The sequence below is a fragment of the Varanus komodoensis genome, unplaced genomic scaffold (genome assembly GCF_004798865.1).
Source record: "Varanus komodoensis strain SLA01 unplaced genomic scaffold, ASM479886v1 scaffold26, whole genome shotgun sequence".
Taxonomy (NCBI): Eukaryota; Metazoa; Chordata; class Lepidosauria; order Squamata; family Varanidae; genus Varanus; species Varanus komodoensis.
In genome coordinates, this window is record NW_025335684.1 from 4,391,099 (window position 1) to 4,406,808 (window position 15,710).

General features: G+C 48.1%; 1 protein-coding gene across 3 annotated transcripts in view; it reads left to right on the forward strand.

Annotated features, from left to right (window-relative positions):
• The window catches only part of SDK1 (sidekick cell adhesion molecule 1), a 482,213-nt gene that overhangs the window by 277,587 nt on the left and 188,916 nt on the right, over positions 1-15,710 (forward strand). For all 3 annotated transcript variants that reach the window (XM_044433572.1, XM_044433573.1, XM_044433574.1), the window contains 4 exons: positions 2,920-3,003; positions 10,999-11,193; positions 14,696-14,812; positions 14,933-15,100. In XM_044433572.1, coding sequence (XP_044289507.1) covers positions 2,920-3,003; positions 10,999-11,193; positions 14,696-14,812; positions 14,933-15,100 — 564 coding nt within the window. The remainder of the gene's footprint in view (positions 1-2,919; positions 3,004-10,998; positions 11,194-14,695; positions 14,813-14,932; positions 15,101-15,710) is intronic.

The window sequence follows — 15,710 nt, forward strand, 5'->3', positions numbered from 1 at the left end:
ATGCTCACAGATTTCCATGCACAAAGTAGAAAAGCTTCTCTGAACAAGCTTTGAGAAGTAATCTGGGAAAATTCAAACTTGTTTTGCTGATTTACACATCCCTAACTTAGAGAAGACCTACTGGCACCATTTAGATATGACTAACTCAAGTCCTATTGATCTCAGTAGGCTTTCTCTAAGCAACATCAGATGGGTAGGTCCTCACACCCTGGTGCTTGGAGATGGCCATCCAGTGGCCTGCAAGTCGCATCTTGCTCTCGAAGTAAGATGATTCAGCTCCTAGCATCTCTGGTAAGTTTTAATATATATATATATATTTCTCTTCGTAACCTCAGTGAATGCAGCAGTTGTAAATCATTTGGCCTGATCCCATAAAGACATTGCCATTATTCTGAATGTTCTGGACCATTTTGTCGTCAACCTGTATAGGTTTGCAATTTCACTGTGTGGCTGATGCTCCACTGATCCGACTCCTCAGATTTGCCTTCTGTGCAATTCCAGACCATAAGTATCCCATGCCCTTTGGGCACACCGTGCGTTCGGAGAGCATTAGAACGGTCCTTTGGAACAGCCTTTGGCCCAGAGAAGACACGGCCAGTGCAGCAGATGCCTCAACGGGGAGGTAATGCCTTATGGCAGCACCTCTTGCCATCTCAGGTCACCCATTTGGACCTGGGTCACGGCGGCTTAATACCAGGCAGTCGCCCCCGATGAACAGCTGTTCGTCTATCAGCTACGGCAGTTGCCCCCAGCCCAGGTGGATACGCAAACCTATTTGGAAAAGCACAGATCACTCCAGATGGTAGCCAGCTTCCCTTGGCTGTATTATGGGGGCTAAAGTGGCCGCAACTCCTGCTTTGGTGCGGTTCTCGAGTATTCCCACAGACTTTCGAAGTAATTGGTGCCATCAACTTTAGTTGGCCTGAAGTCAGCTTAGTTACTCTCGGTTATCCGCATTCTACATTTCACTGCCTTCTTGGTTTTCAACATTGTTTACCAGGGAGGCAACAGCCGGTCTCTTACTTACTTACTCTGCTGATGACCAGTGCCCTTATGCACTCGTTTGTTCAAGACTTAAGTCACACCAGTAAACCACTGAGATAAGGGACCTTATTATCCCTCCCTTATCCTTGACCTCAGACCACCGAGGACTGTTTCGTTAGCGAAGGTAACCGATCGCCCAGTTGCCCTTTTTCTTCGCCGTTATTTTTTATTTCACACCTACAGCTAAGAAAGTTCCCAGCAGATGTTCCCTACATAAAGGCAGATGAAGAAGGAGCGTTGGCCCTCAGTTGGCTGAAGCTGCCAACCTGGGACTAGGACTGCCTTGCTAATGAACCCATCTCTCACGACGAGCCAAAGCCTTTGCAATTTTGCTGGCCTTCACCGCTCTGCACAGGCCATAAAGCTGAGAGAGCGGCTCTTCCACAGGGGCCCAGGGGAAACGCAAGGGCAGGGGGATTTATTTCTGCTGGTAATATCAGTGCGAGGGAACGGCATATCCCGTGTGCAGCCGCTGTTCTCTGTGCCGCTTAAAGCCACACGCCGAACTACAGGGCCGTGCCTGTGGACAGGAGGCAACACACTGGTTACCGCGACATATATGCTGACATTTACAGCCACAAATGTTGGGCTGAAAAAACGCGGCGCTTTAAAGAAAGCAGTGCACTCAGTGCAAGAACCAGCCAGGTACTTCACAGCATGAAAGACGGCCCAGTCTTGCAAGACAGCAATACAGAATTTTGCCATACCCGGTTGATACCAGCTGTGAGGGTGCATGCTTGGATGACAGGATGGGGTGCAGGTCATGACTGCAAAACCTTTTAGACCTTGTTGGATTCCAGTGGCAAATGCAGGGCAAAGAGCCACACACGTGCACGTAGACTTTAGACTAATTCATCCAAACCTACATGGAACATACCATATTCAGAAGGCTCACCATTGCATTGTGAATACCGGTGAATAAACTTTGAGATTCCCAAAGCCAGCATGCCATTTGATGCAATCTTTAATCTTTTCCTCAAGTCCTACTGAGACAGTGTTACTTGATGCTACAAATTCAATCGATTGCATTTCCTGCTAAATTTGTCCCACAGGAGAATAACTACAGAACAGGTGAAATGTGTTCTCTTACTGGAGCAGTTTAGGTGGTTAAGTACACAAGTCTGCTTTTAATGTTTCACAAAACGACTTCTGAAGTGTGCTATAAACATTGAAAGTTTGGGCACTATCACTCCAATCCATTTCCTTCTATTAATTTCATCTTTAGAATTTACTCGAAACCTCTAACTTTCAAAAACAGTATTATACTCTTTACTGCTACCCTATTTACTGCTACCTTGTTAAGGTTATTGTTAAAACTGCTGTGTTATGTTTCTGATGCAGATTTATTCTCATGCTGTGGTGCTTTATATCCAAAGCTACATGGGATGGTGGATTGATACTGAAGCAGCCCTTCCATAAAATGTGTTGCTGTAAATAAAAAACCTTTATGGACCTCCTGGGATGGCCCTTCTTAGCTGAGAATTAAAATATTCTTCAATTCACGCCTGTAAAATGAATCGCAGCCCCTGCTCTGATGTTAATTTGCTGTGTAAAACTCTAAATATAAATTGGCAGTTGCTCAGTGCTCTTTGAAATTCATATTCATCATAATATATAATTGTTGAGGTTGTTTTATGAGGCCATCACTTAAAAGAAACCATAAACCCAAAATAGAAGTCAAACTAGGCCATTTGCGGCGGTGTGTGAAACACATCCAAGTTCACAGGCAGGTTGTGCAGAAGCACTTGCCTCCTTTCCCTGCAACGAGTGGGTGTCCCTGCGCACGCTTGATCAGGGCGCGTGAGCACACGATACTCTGCGACTTTACACACACAAACGCATTTTCTTACCTGATTTTGGTTTATCTCTCTAAAGAGCCGCCGTATTTTACCGTTGAACCTGACAGCCGGATCTTGGCTGAAGTGGAGAAGACGGTGCACCTCCGTTGCCAGGCGATGGGTGAGTGGTACATGGCCACGAGGGGACTTTGGTTGCTGCTGGGCTCTTTGCCCACCAGGACAAGCAACCGCTGCGTGTGAGCACCATGGCTGGTCGGTTTGCTTGTCTGCTTGTCTCGCCAGCCACAATCCATGGGTTGCGCCCCTGTGACGTGGAAGCCTCCAAACCCCAGAAACCTCCAGGTATCTAAAGCCTCACAAGGTTGTTGCCCCCCAGGCAAGGGCTGGCAGAGGCATTTCCTCGTTCCATCCTGCTCTTGTTCCTTTTCCTGGCAAACCTCCCCTGGGCCCATCCATGCTGGCAGTGGGTGGGTGGGTGGGGACTGTAGAGGCCATGGGGCCCTTTCTTCTCCGCTCCTCAACCTCCCGAGCACCCCCTTATCCGCCACTGCAAGGTCCCCTGAGGCGACTCTTGTGATCTCAGAAAGCAGGCACCGAATTTCTTCCTGCTGCAGCTGCGAAGGGATGGGAAGGGGAACAGAGGAGGGGCCCAAGTGGATTTGCTTGGTCTCCCCTTCCAAAGTCCAACCTGTGTGTGCAGGACTGTAGCACTGCTGTCTTAGTTACTCCGTAAATTACAGTTCAGAAAGCCTTATATGAAAAATAAAACTGAATAACAACAACAGGAGAGAAAAATTAAGCTACGCAAAAATTAACCATGTTTGCTGGCTGGGCAAATTGCCGCGTTGTGTCTTTCCTCATGTTCCTTGCCTGAAAAGGTACATCCAACGAATATAGTTGGCTATAAAGGATTAGCGTCCTGAGTCAAGTGCGTTAATGGACATAAAGCATCAGCTCTGGGACCCATAACTTGGGTTGGGGAGAAACAATAACGGCAATAGTTATTGCTCCTTGTTTCTTAACGTTATGGAGCTTTTACAGTGGGAGGGAAACGTCATCTGCAGGAAAATTCAACTGTGGTTACACTTCTGCGGCTGCACTTGTTCATTCAAATTTTAATTGGAAGGAGTTTGAATGCCACTAAAATCTTCAAAATATTTATACGTCCGCATAAAATGAAATGCTATTTCCAAGAGTAATTCCAGTTACCTGGTTCCCACTACCTTTTAGCATGCTAATTTTTTAAAAGTAAGTGTAATCCACTTATTAAAGCAGGGCGCTGCAATGTTACTAGAATTTACTCTGCTATTAAGTAGGCATCTGAGCCAATCTTTAGGTCTCTTCACACATTTTTATTCTATTTGCTTTATTTGTTTAGCAAATAGAAAATACCCCTCTGGTTTAATCCCAAACTCCCTGGGGTTTTACATTGGAAGGGCTCTCAGTGCCCTCACCGTCAGAGCATGCTTAATGGGATCTGGGAGAGGGCATATTTGGCGGCCTCTCCCAGGGGCTGGAAATTGCTCCCAAGGGTGGCTAAGCTGGACTTAACTCCCTATTGCCCTTCTGGTGGCACACAAAGACTTTTTTATTCAGGCGGGTCTTTGGCATGTAAGCTGGTCTGTTACTGGAGGGAGTTTTATATGGTTGAAGTTGTATAGTTCCTTTATTGATGCATTTTAATTGCATCTTTCATTCAGTTTGTTTTATGCTTTAATTAAGATTTCACTTTAATCAGTATTTTATTCTTAGATGCCACGTGTGCTATTTTTGGCAGAAAGGTCGGACATAGCTTAAATAAATGTATTCAAAAGATTTGCATAGCACCTTTTCCCAGTGGTTTCAAAGTGGTTGGTTTCAAGGTGCGTTATGGTTTGGTGGACAGCTAAAATGCTTTAAATGGTACACCTAGGTGTTTACCGAGAGTCTTATGACACCTTAAAGGCTAACAAATTTCTTTTGGTAAAATTTTTTGAATATGTATTCCAGAATAAATTTGTTAGGCTCTAAAGTGCTGCTGATATCTTTCTTGCTTTTGCTGTGACAGTCAGACCCAGGTGCCCAGAGGAAACATTTATTGAATATTAGTGTAAACTTGGCCTTTGTCAGAAATGGAAGGCTTTCTTGAGTAAACCCACTGAACTGATTGGCCCTGCTTGGGTGTTTTGACTGCTGCAGCCTGGGAGGCAGGGCACACAGCCATAGATGTAGGTAAAACTTTCCAAAAAGCTCTTACCAGCTTCTCTGAGCAGTTTACATGTGTCCTTACTCTAGCTGTGTGAACCTGCTGCTATAATTCCAGATCTCTGGCACTGGCAGGTCCGCCGTTTGCCATATGAGCACATCAGTGGTGATGTGGAAGGCATGGCATGCCCTTCCCAGAGCGTCCACTTGAATGTGTTTTCTGTCCTAGGCGGACGGGTGGTCGCTGCTGCTTTTGATTCACTTGGCCGTTTGAAAACGTGTTTACTGTGCAGTGTTGTGCACGTGCCCTGCAGCTCTGCTTCTTGTTACCCCGACGTGATGTTCTGGATTCGGTCAACCTCCAGCTTCGGTCGGGGCGAGCTGTGTGCTTGCGCCATCTGACAGGGCGAGCCTCTGGCTCCCTTAATGCCGTGTTGCCTCGTCCCAGGGAGGGCAGGGCAGTCTGAAGAGCCACAGGCAGCAAGCGCGGCCCAAGGCAGGCCAAGGGGCCAGTTCCTGGACGTGCAGGCAGCGTTCCGAGGGACAACAGGCAGGCGTCATGGTCCCAGGCGGGCCGACAGCCAGGTCCCGGAAGGAAGCAAAGGCAGGGCGGGAGCCTCTGTGTGGGTCAGGAGGTTCCTCCGGGCCAGCGGACATCAGTCTCCCTTCCTGCCCTTTCAGGGTGGCACGGCAGGGAAAGGTCAGTCCAGCCTTGGCTGCTGCTTGCGAACTGTCCCCATGGCAAAGGCAGGAATGGCCTGGACTCTGCAGACAGATTCCCTTCCTCGAATCCACCGGTGCCTGATGCCGTCTCTCACGAAGCCGCCGATCCTGTTCTTCTCCAAGCTGTAAAGCCGTCCGATAATATAGGGACAGTGATGCGGCATTAATTAGTTTGAGCTGCAGGCTCCCCTTGTGGCTGCATGATTCTAACTGGCTTCATAAATAGGGGACCAAGATGTGAATGTCAAGTAAAAAACCCCTTGGACAAATTCCCAAGGTTCCTCAACTAAACCCCAATGAGTTACAAAATTATTCAGCCATGATCTGATGCCTTCAGACCAAAGGAAAATAAAAGAGAGGGATTATCGCTTTATTCACACTAACAGGCACACAAAGGGACAGGCCCACAGAAGCACAGGGACGGAGACAAGTTTCCTTTCTCCCTGGCAGCATTTCTTCATCACAATATTTGTATGCCACCTTTTTCTTCAGCAAAGCACACCATACAGCGCTCTGGCCAGCAGCCTGCTGGTTCTCTGGATTCCTTTTACTGGAGCACCTCATTTTTCCAGTTTATGATGATATTTGTTTCCTTTTTTGCTGGTGATCGTATCTTTTGACCTTTGCTGCTCGCGTTGCTTTGATGGCCGGCTGAAGGGATGGGAGAAGGTGGGCAGCGGAGGCGGGGGAGATACTAAGGGGAGGCTCCTGCTCTCGTGAAACAAGCTCTCAGCACTTGTGGCCGTCCGGGTGCTGCTGGACTTGAGTTCCAAGTGCCCCAGCCGGCATGGCCAACAGGCAGCAATGGTGGGAGTTGCAATGCAAGCGCCGTAGGCTGAGTTGCTTCAGAAGGGCCTGCTCCTTCAAGCGCCTCCCTTCAAGAAATGCACACGGCACACACGCCAGCCCACTCCAGCCTTGTTGGCGAAGAGGAGGTGCAGCGGGGTGGGGTGGGGTGGGGTGGGGGGCAGCGAAACTCAGCTCTGACACCTCAAAAATGATGCAGGCATCCACCCCCTCCCTCGAGAGCCTCCCTCCTCTTGGTCGAAGCGGATAAAAAGGAACGAGAACCGTCGGCGCAGCCCTCACCTGCCGCACGCCCCGTCCGGATTGGCACAGCCTCTCCAGCTCTCCTGCGCGGAGGCCACTGGCGGTGCGACGAGGGCTCCCCCTGCCAGCGCCTGCTGTATGCGGTGCTTCCAGAAGGACATCAGGGCGGCAAGGGAGGGCCAGCACAGGCGCTTGAGGAGCAGCCCTGGCCATAAACAGACAGGGACCCTCTGTTTGCTGCGACTCCTGTGGGGTTCTTTGGCACAGGACCTATTTATTCCCTCTTTGTGCTCTGCGAGTGGGAAAGAGGATGATTAAATTTACTCGATGCAACTAGATTAACTATAAATAAAGTTACCACCTGGAAGGGATGGCTTTTTTACTTTACTGTAAATGGAATTTCTGTGGGAACAAAGTTCCTTGGAGACAATTCCTGTTGCAGGTACAGAATCTCTTAGAAGATGTGTATTATCTGGATTTATATATTGTCAGCAATGAGGGTGGTGGTTAAAGGGTTTTTTAATTACCTGCGCTGGAATCCTAGTGTGGTTGGGAAAAGAGTGTTAGTGGAGCCAATAATTCTCCAAGAACATGGAGCAGTTGTTAAAACAAACCTTACACAATTACAGAAGTAATACAGCCTAGGTCTACACACAGTTATTACATCAGAGCCATTAACAGCGCTGTCTTATACATACGTATCCCGAAGTACAAGCCCCCGAGTTTGCGGGAACTGACTGCGTAGGAGAGCAGGCTCGCAGTGCAACCCCGCGCAGGTCTACTGGGAAGTAAGTCCCCCAGAGTTCAGTGGGACTTTCTGCCTACTGACTGCAGCCTTAACTGCCTAGCAGAGGATGGATTAATCCTCGCTAAGATTGTCCAAGCAAAATGTTGACCACCAGCAAAGAAACTTGACATTAAGGAATCGATAAATTAAATGTGCCGAACAGGAAATCTAAATCAATTGGCCAAGGATGTGAGCCAGTCTATCCCCCACCCTTGATGCATGGAAGCTTGTGGGCGCGGATGCTTCTGCGCATCGAGGGCAGGATGGAGGGACGGCAGAGCTGCCTGGCTCCACGGCTGGGTACCTCACCCCCTGCATCTCATCTGGTCCTCCAGACGAACCTCTGCTGAGGAGGAGGGATGGAGGCTGTGATGCAGGGGAAACTGCTGGTCCTGCTCTGCCCCTTCCTCCCCCTGCCCCAAATCATTTCTCTTGCTTCTTAATGTCACCTGAATGCCAGAAGATGGCGCTGGACGGTCCTCCTCAGAGCCATCACTGTTTTGCATCCGGGGGATGCGCTGCCCCATGGCACATATTCCGGCCAGGCTATTATTAATAGGCAGACCCGCTTGCTTGCCCAACACTCCAGCCAGCAAGCCAGCCAGCCCGGCATGGGACTGCTCTTTCCCCTGCGGCCACCAACAGCATTTTCCATTTCCCCTCTCCAGCCTCCCTTGGCCTCCTGCAGCCACTGAATGTGGCCAGTTCTCATTTTGCTGCTTTCGCTGTCCCTTCTCCCTTGCGGGCTCTTTTGGTGGTCACGTTAAGGATTTCTGGCACTTCTCTAGCTTCCGAGTTCTCCCAGACCTGTGGACCCCTCCCGCCAGTTTCTCATTTGCCAAGTTTCAGCTCCATGCATGTCAGCACTCGCGGCTGAGCCTGCTCTTCCAAGGTGCAATCCCAGGCCCATCACCAGATTCATGAAATCTGACTCAGTTAATCGCATGCGTTCCAGTTGATTAGTCAGGTAACGCCGCTGAAATTTGCATGTAAGGAAAAACAATTGCTCGGAAATGTTAAAAAAAGCTTTCTTGGTAGGAAGCTAATTTACTCTGAGAGAGGCCTTGGGTCCCTCTGGCCAAGGATTGACTGTGCTGATTGGTTGTGAAAGCAGATTACTTAGATGAACCCTTTCCAAAGTGTTATTGTTTGCCTTTTCTCAGCTGAGAAGAAAATAAAAAGTCCAGTTGTATATTTTCCTGGGTTGCCATGATAAAACACACACACACGTGCATGTGCACAACAGTACTTGGAAAATGTGTCCTGAGTTGTGGCTGGGAGAGCTAGTAAAGCTGCTTCCGAGATCTGAAGTCCCTTGTCCTCTTGATGGCTGTGACAGGTCACCTCTTGTGTGCCATTTGTACCTGCAGTGATCTTGAGCATCCGTCGTCATTTCAGACTTGCAGCTGTGGCACATCTGGCCTCACCAGCAGACGTCTTCCCTGATGTCTTTCTCAAAGATTTTTTGTAAAGCACCTTCCCTCTGTTTGTGATGATGTGACTTGGAGACGTAGAATCCTCAGAATCTTTTGCAAGCTCTTGAAGCCTCAGAGGGAAAATATTGTGCATAGGTTTCCCATTGTCTGCTCTTCTCAGTTCAGGACTGAGGACTTTGCCTCGCACAGACAGATGTGGGGGCTGATCCATGGCTTTCTTCAGGAAGTTGATTAAAGCATGAAGGAATGTATGACTTCTCTGTCAGGATCTATAATGTTGAGAAAGTGGGACAACTTGGCGATCACACTTGGGCTGAAGAATAGGAAATACTTCAGAGAAAATACTAAGGTTTGCTGCTTCAGTTACAGTTGGAAAGACACCTATCTCTGATAAAATTATTATTTTTTCTTAACTTTTTAAATGGTCAGAGGGGATTTGTGGAATGTGTGAAATGCCAGATTTTTGCTTTATTGTATTTCCTATCAAATATAATGGAATGCTGTTATTTAAACAACAAACCATTTCCACTGCTCTCTATCTAGAGGACTATTCCAATTTTGCTCCATATTTCCTTATTATTCAGTGGCAATTTATATTTGCCCAAGGGGCTTCCATGGAATGAAGAACATTTGCGCTGAAAATTCTGACAATCAGACTCTACACAAATTCTATGAATGGGCCTTTCATATGAATTTTAAATTGTGTTTATTTCACAGTGGCACACTGCATCTTTTTTGCATCAAACAACACACTTTGCACTCCAACAACGATTCTCTTCAGCAATAAATAGCTTTATTATTCAAGCAAAATAGAAGCTCAGATGCGATTTCGGAAACTGATTACTTCCTTGTACAGAAATATAATTTCATGACCCGCTCAAATATCCCCCCCCCTCGCTTTTTAAAAGTGTTTCTCTCATTTGTTATGTTCTGGAGGGGAGTAATCACATTCTGCATCTGAGAATGTGTCTTGCATTCTCCATCCGTCTCCGTCGGCTTGGGGCAGGAAGTACACTGAGTTCAAAAAGCAGACGCCTTCGCATCAGGACTCTTCTGCCCAACCCACAAAACCAGGGGACCATGGATCCGCTGCTTAGACTAACCTGAACCCAGAAGTGCTTCCGAGTAGGCAAACCCAGTGTTCATATCAAGCTCCTTGCAAATGAGTTCTTAGTTGCAATGGAAGTCCTGCGTGGTCTCTATTCCTTGTCCAATTATTTGATCAATTAGAAGCCAGCCTGTTCCTCTATTGAAGTAATTAAGTTTACTTTATCTAGCTAGGAATACACTGATAAGGCTCGTTGACTTGCATCCTTCTAACCTTGCTTTGTCCTTCATTATTTGGTGTTCGTATATCACTCCTAACCAATCGGATGAAGGAGAATTTGCCTACCTTGCAACATGGGTGACAACAGTGAAGTCATGGCCGTGGATGTTGCTCGCCTGGTGGTTTTAAGCAAGTCACTCTCTCCCAGCTTCTGTTTTCCCGTGTGCTTCAACTCAGGGGCTGTTGAGACAACATGTAGAATTCTCTGCATACTCCCTAAACTGTCACTCATTTTTCTCAGAAATAAGTCTTATCAGGTCAATGGGTTACATGTGCTAGTGAGAGTGTAAAGGCATACAGCTTGGGTTTTGCCAATACAGCTTGGGTTTTGCCAATGCTCACTGCCATGTTCTTTGACCTTGCAAAGGCACATTTGACATGATTATCTCAGTTTCTCAACTGAGATGTTTAATCCAAGGCTTGTCTAATCATGTCATGCAGTTTGATTGAGCAAATAAAAGGATAAGAGAGCACCTTTTGTGCATTCCCTGCCATGCTTTTTTTTTTGGTGACAACATAATGTGTGCTTTCTAGCAGTTATTTACGGAGCACGGTGTATCTAAAAGGCCTCTAATTGGCACTAGGGCATTTGCATAAAGCAATGACTTCTGCGTGTCCAGACGTTGAACATGTTGTTGTTTTGTACAGGTGCCCCGCCACCTACTTTGGCTTGGTATAAAGATGCCGTTCCTGTCCACACACTCCTGAATCCACGTTACAAAGTTCTGCTCAACGGGAGTCTTCAGATCCAGGGAGTGCAACCTGAAGATTCTGGCATCTTTCAATGTTTTGCAAAGAATGAGGCTGGGGAGATGCAGAGCCGCACCGTCCTGGACGTTACTAGTAAGTCCAGCCCTTCACATAACCTGTGCAAGTCTAGAGGAGATGGAGGAAAAGTTCTGGGGTGGTAGTTCCTCCATCTCACCTCGTTTGTCCGGGGGGGAAACGGCTCCTCACACATTGCTTTCTTCCTAAGTAGGCTTTGGGATTGAGTGTTTGGCGTGCGGGGGACATTCGGAGGGACTTCCGTAGAGCATGACACAAAGTTGTTCAGTGTTTAAAGCTCTGCTCAAGCAATTAAGGAAACCTCATAGGGTGAAACCTAGAATGTCTGTATTAAAGGTCCCCAGCCTTGTCACAGACCTACATTTCTTGGGGCTCTGTGGAAAGGAGCCTTGAGAGTTACCTCTGTTTGTACATATTGTTTAAACATCCCTGAAAGGCCATTGTTGGAAAATACAAGGCAACCAGCCATCCTCAGGAGGAAATTCTTCTGAGAATTGACTGACTTCTTCAAACATGCAGTGAGAACCCAGGAGGAACCTGCAAAGGTTAACTCTTTCCAGGAACCCATTAATACCGACAACCATTCGCAAGTTTTCAAGTAGCTCATTTCTTTCAAAGAAGGATAAAATAAAATCAATTCAAGTAGCTTTTTAAAATGCACACACTACATTTCTTTGGAAGAATAACTTGGTTCATGTTATATAATGTACACACAAACAGGTTAGCCCTAAATATCTAGAATGAATCAGTGCCTACTGCCTGGTAACATTGAGGGGCTGCCCAGTTTAAGGTCGCTGCCTTTAGTGGTATCTGGCTCGCCTCAGAGGACTGCAGCCCTCAAAGCATTTCACACCAGCTTGTGAGCCAGCAGGCCTCATTCCTCTCCGCCCCATTCCCTGCCTCCCCCATCCCCAGTGGCAGCTCCAGAGTCGATCCTGCAACTTCGGAGCTGCAACTGGCACAGAAAGAGCCACACCAGCTGCAAGTGCGGAGGGAGGGGGCAGCTAAGGCAGCGTCCCGGCTCTAGCCTCGGAGGGCTTTGCCAATGTGCATGCAGACTCAAACTTTTCCTTTGGCCTCTGGACAGTATCCAGGGGCCACAGGCTTGCACACTTCAAGAAGTCTTTTCTATGGGAAAAGATCTGGAATTGTGCACGAATTGCTCCTGACAGAATATTGCTTGGAAGAACCCGATTGAAAGATTCTGCATTGTAAATGTTGTGTCCCAAAAGAAGCACGTGCCTGACCCTTCTTTGTCACGGTATGATTTTATCATTTTACAACGCTCGGCAACTTTGTTAGAATTATGCTGCCCTTGAGGATGCTGAGAAATGCAGCCTTTCATAAATGGAGTTGGAAGAACATCTGTCAGCCCTGTAAGCCTGACACAATGCCAGACAGAATTTATTTGCATTCATTCATCCCCATATATTACCTGCCCATCAATAAAGCAACAACAAAATCCAATCAAGTGCATCCCGTCTTCCTTTCTCTTGCCCCACCTCTGCTCGCAACCCACCTCTCCCACATCTGTGTGCCGCCCCACCAGTCCTGGGCCAGCTGGTGTTAAATCGAAGCCTCATCAAACCCCCGGGGGCATATGAGTGGCCAGTTTCCTCAAGACCACACGTGCCTCAAAGGACTCCCTGTAGCGCCCACGCTGGGCAGGAGACCTGCTGCCACCACACCCTCCTGAGGCCCTCCCTGCCGAACCACTGCTGACGACACAGGTGTGCCGGCAAAGGTGAGAGTGGAGGAGTCACCCCAGTACACCATCTTCCCCGGCACAGTGGCCTGCCAGTCAGCCCAGCTACTTGGAGATTTGAAGGGATGGGGCTGCTCTCCCCCTGAAGAAGCAGGGTGTTCTCCTTGACCCATCCTGGTCACTTGTGGCTCAGGTGGCCGCAGTGTCATAGAATGATGGCCCAGCTACACCTCTACCCGGACAGGGATAGCCCAGTTGCAGTAATCCACACCCCGGTAAGTGCCAAATTAGATTGCTGCAATGGGACTGCCCTTCAAGACCACTCAGAAGCTGCCACTTGTGCAAAATGTGATAGCCAGGCTGGAACCGGGAGGTCTGAATGTATCAGAAGCTCTGGCTGCCTTTGTGCTTCTGAGCCCAGCTTAAGGTGTTGGGCTTTACCTATAAAACCTTGCCTGGCCTGGGACCATAATACTTAACTGAGCACCTCTCCCAGCTGCAGTCTATCCTGAAGCCTTGTTCCACATCTGGGGCCTTCCTCGGAGAGCCGGCTCCAAGGGAGGCTCAGAGGACAGCGCCCAGAGGCTCAGGTGGTCACAGTGGCATAGAAGGACCACCATAGTCTTCCTTTGTGTTGCCCGGTCCCCTCCCCAATGTGGAATGAGCTCCCCACTGAGGCCTGGCTGGTGCCCAGTTTATTGTCTTCTTAGTGTCAGCTTAAGGTGGTCCTTTTTGCCTAAGCTTTTGTAGATATCCTTGGGTTTTTTTACACGAGTATTCCTCATTGCATGTGGTTTTCTACATGGCTGTTCTGTGGTTTTTAGTTGGGGCTTTTAAACGTTTTTATTTCGCTTGTTTGTTTCATAATGTTTGTATTCTGACAAGATTCGGTGAACTTTTTTTGGAAACTGCCCGGAGAGCTTTGGCAGTTGGGTAGTATGGGAATGAAAGAAAGGAGAAGCCATTCTCACCTGAGGCTCTTCCACGTGAAGCCCTAGCAAGGAACGGGGCCCTGGGGCTGCCCGTTGTAGTTACAGGCTATGCTGAAGGTCTCTTGGCAACAGGGAATGGGGTATTAATCACAGAGCCGGACTAAGACTCAGAACATCTGGGGAAATTATTCCCTGCTGCATATGAAGCATAAATTTGGTCACAGGCACGATGGCTGAATGCCCAGTCATAGCCTCTTTTTCTCCCTCGACCTCAGCAATGACTCCCCACAGGAGTGGGTCAACTGGCACTGAGGGAGGCAGGAGTCTGGCTGTGGCATCTCCAGGAAGCAACCCTGGGCTGCCGCAGAATTTATCACAGCTTCCCTTGAAACGCATACGGTGTTTTCAGAACATCTGGCATCGTTCCTGGGCTTGAGATAGTACAGCTGGCCTTATTTGATCTCTGCAGATGTCATGGCAAGGAACTACAGGTAGGTGGGAGCACAGAAATGCCTTGGAGGAGAATCAGATGGAATCTTTTGGCTTTGCAGATTAATGTGGCTTTTCATCTCACTGAAGCACATCATCAGGATGAAAGCAAATAGTTCTTTTTGTTTCAGTTTGTTTATTTTCTCCCCAGTCCTCTTCTTAAACCAGCTTGCTGTACTTCAGAGTCCTCTTGCTCATCCTTGTAGGGGTGCTGATAGAGTTTATAGTCTTCATTTAGCCAGTAATCCAAGTTGGAGAATTCCTAGGAGATGGATAACGTGAAGTTCAAAAAAAGCTTGTGGAAAGGTTTACGTATTGCCATGGCCACATTAGTATGGTAAAAATGGACACAAAAATGGACAACAACCTAGTGACCACTCAAAAGGCTGATCCAGCGACCTCCGTAAACACCCGCACCTGCTCTCCTTTCCAGATATTGCACCCACCTTTTCCCAGCCACCAGCGGATACCACGGTTACCGAAGGGATGACCGCGGTTTTAAGATGCGATGTTTCCGGAGCACCGAAGCCTGCCATTGCATGGAAAAGGGGTAACGCCTTCATATTCGGTTGGGGAACGATTACAGTTGCCTTTGTCCTCCAAGAGGAATGAGCGCAGCGTCAACGCCTTCCTCAGAGCATTGACGCTGTCTCCGCACGCTATGTTTCAGGGAACCAGATTCTGGCCAGCGGGTCCGTTCAGATTCCCAGATTCCTTCTCCTCGAGTCTGGAGGGCTCCAGATCACACCGGCCTTCGTGCAAGACGCTGGCAACTATTCCTGCTGGGCAGTCAACTCCAGAGGGATCCTGCACGCATCTGCTGCCCTCACCGTATGGAGTAAGGGCTGTGTTTGTTTTAAACCTGAATGTTAATCAAGGCCTAATCAACTCTCATTGTGCCCTCAGGAACCCAATTACAACATTTCCATATCAGGGGGAGGGGTGTGAATAATTAAATAGAAACGCTCTGCATGGAATGATTTGAAGAACTCTCCAAAGAAGGGCCATTCTGTTTCTTCTGGCCGATGTGCTCAGGCAGGTTGTTCTTGGGAGCTTATCCCTGGATCTTTGCGTTGACTCTTCCCCCTAAATCCACAGATCTCACTCATTTCGGCCTTGTCCTTTTCAAAGAAGTGATTCAAACCAGCTGTTGTCATTGTAGCTTTTCAAAACAAAAGAATTAGCATAGGCCCCTGTTAAGAGCAGAATTATTTTTAATATCTCCCTTGGCAAGAATGGTCCTGCTTCCAAGCCATTGTCTATTTTCTTCTCTCCCTAAACATGAACGGTTGTCTACTGACTGATTTTTCTGGGCAGCACATTTGACATTCCTGCATTGAAAGATGCATGTTAAGCTATGTCAGTCCCCCCCCCCCCCCCCCCCCCCCCCCCGCCCGCCCCCACCCACCCACGCCTCACCTCTCTCCTCCCCCCCCCCCCCCCCCCCC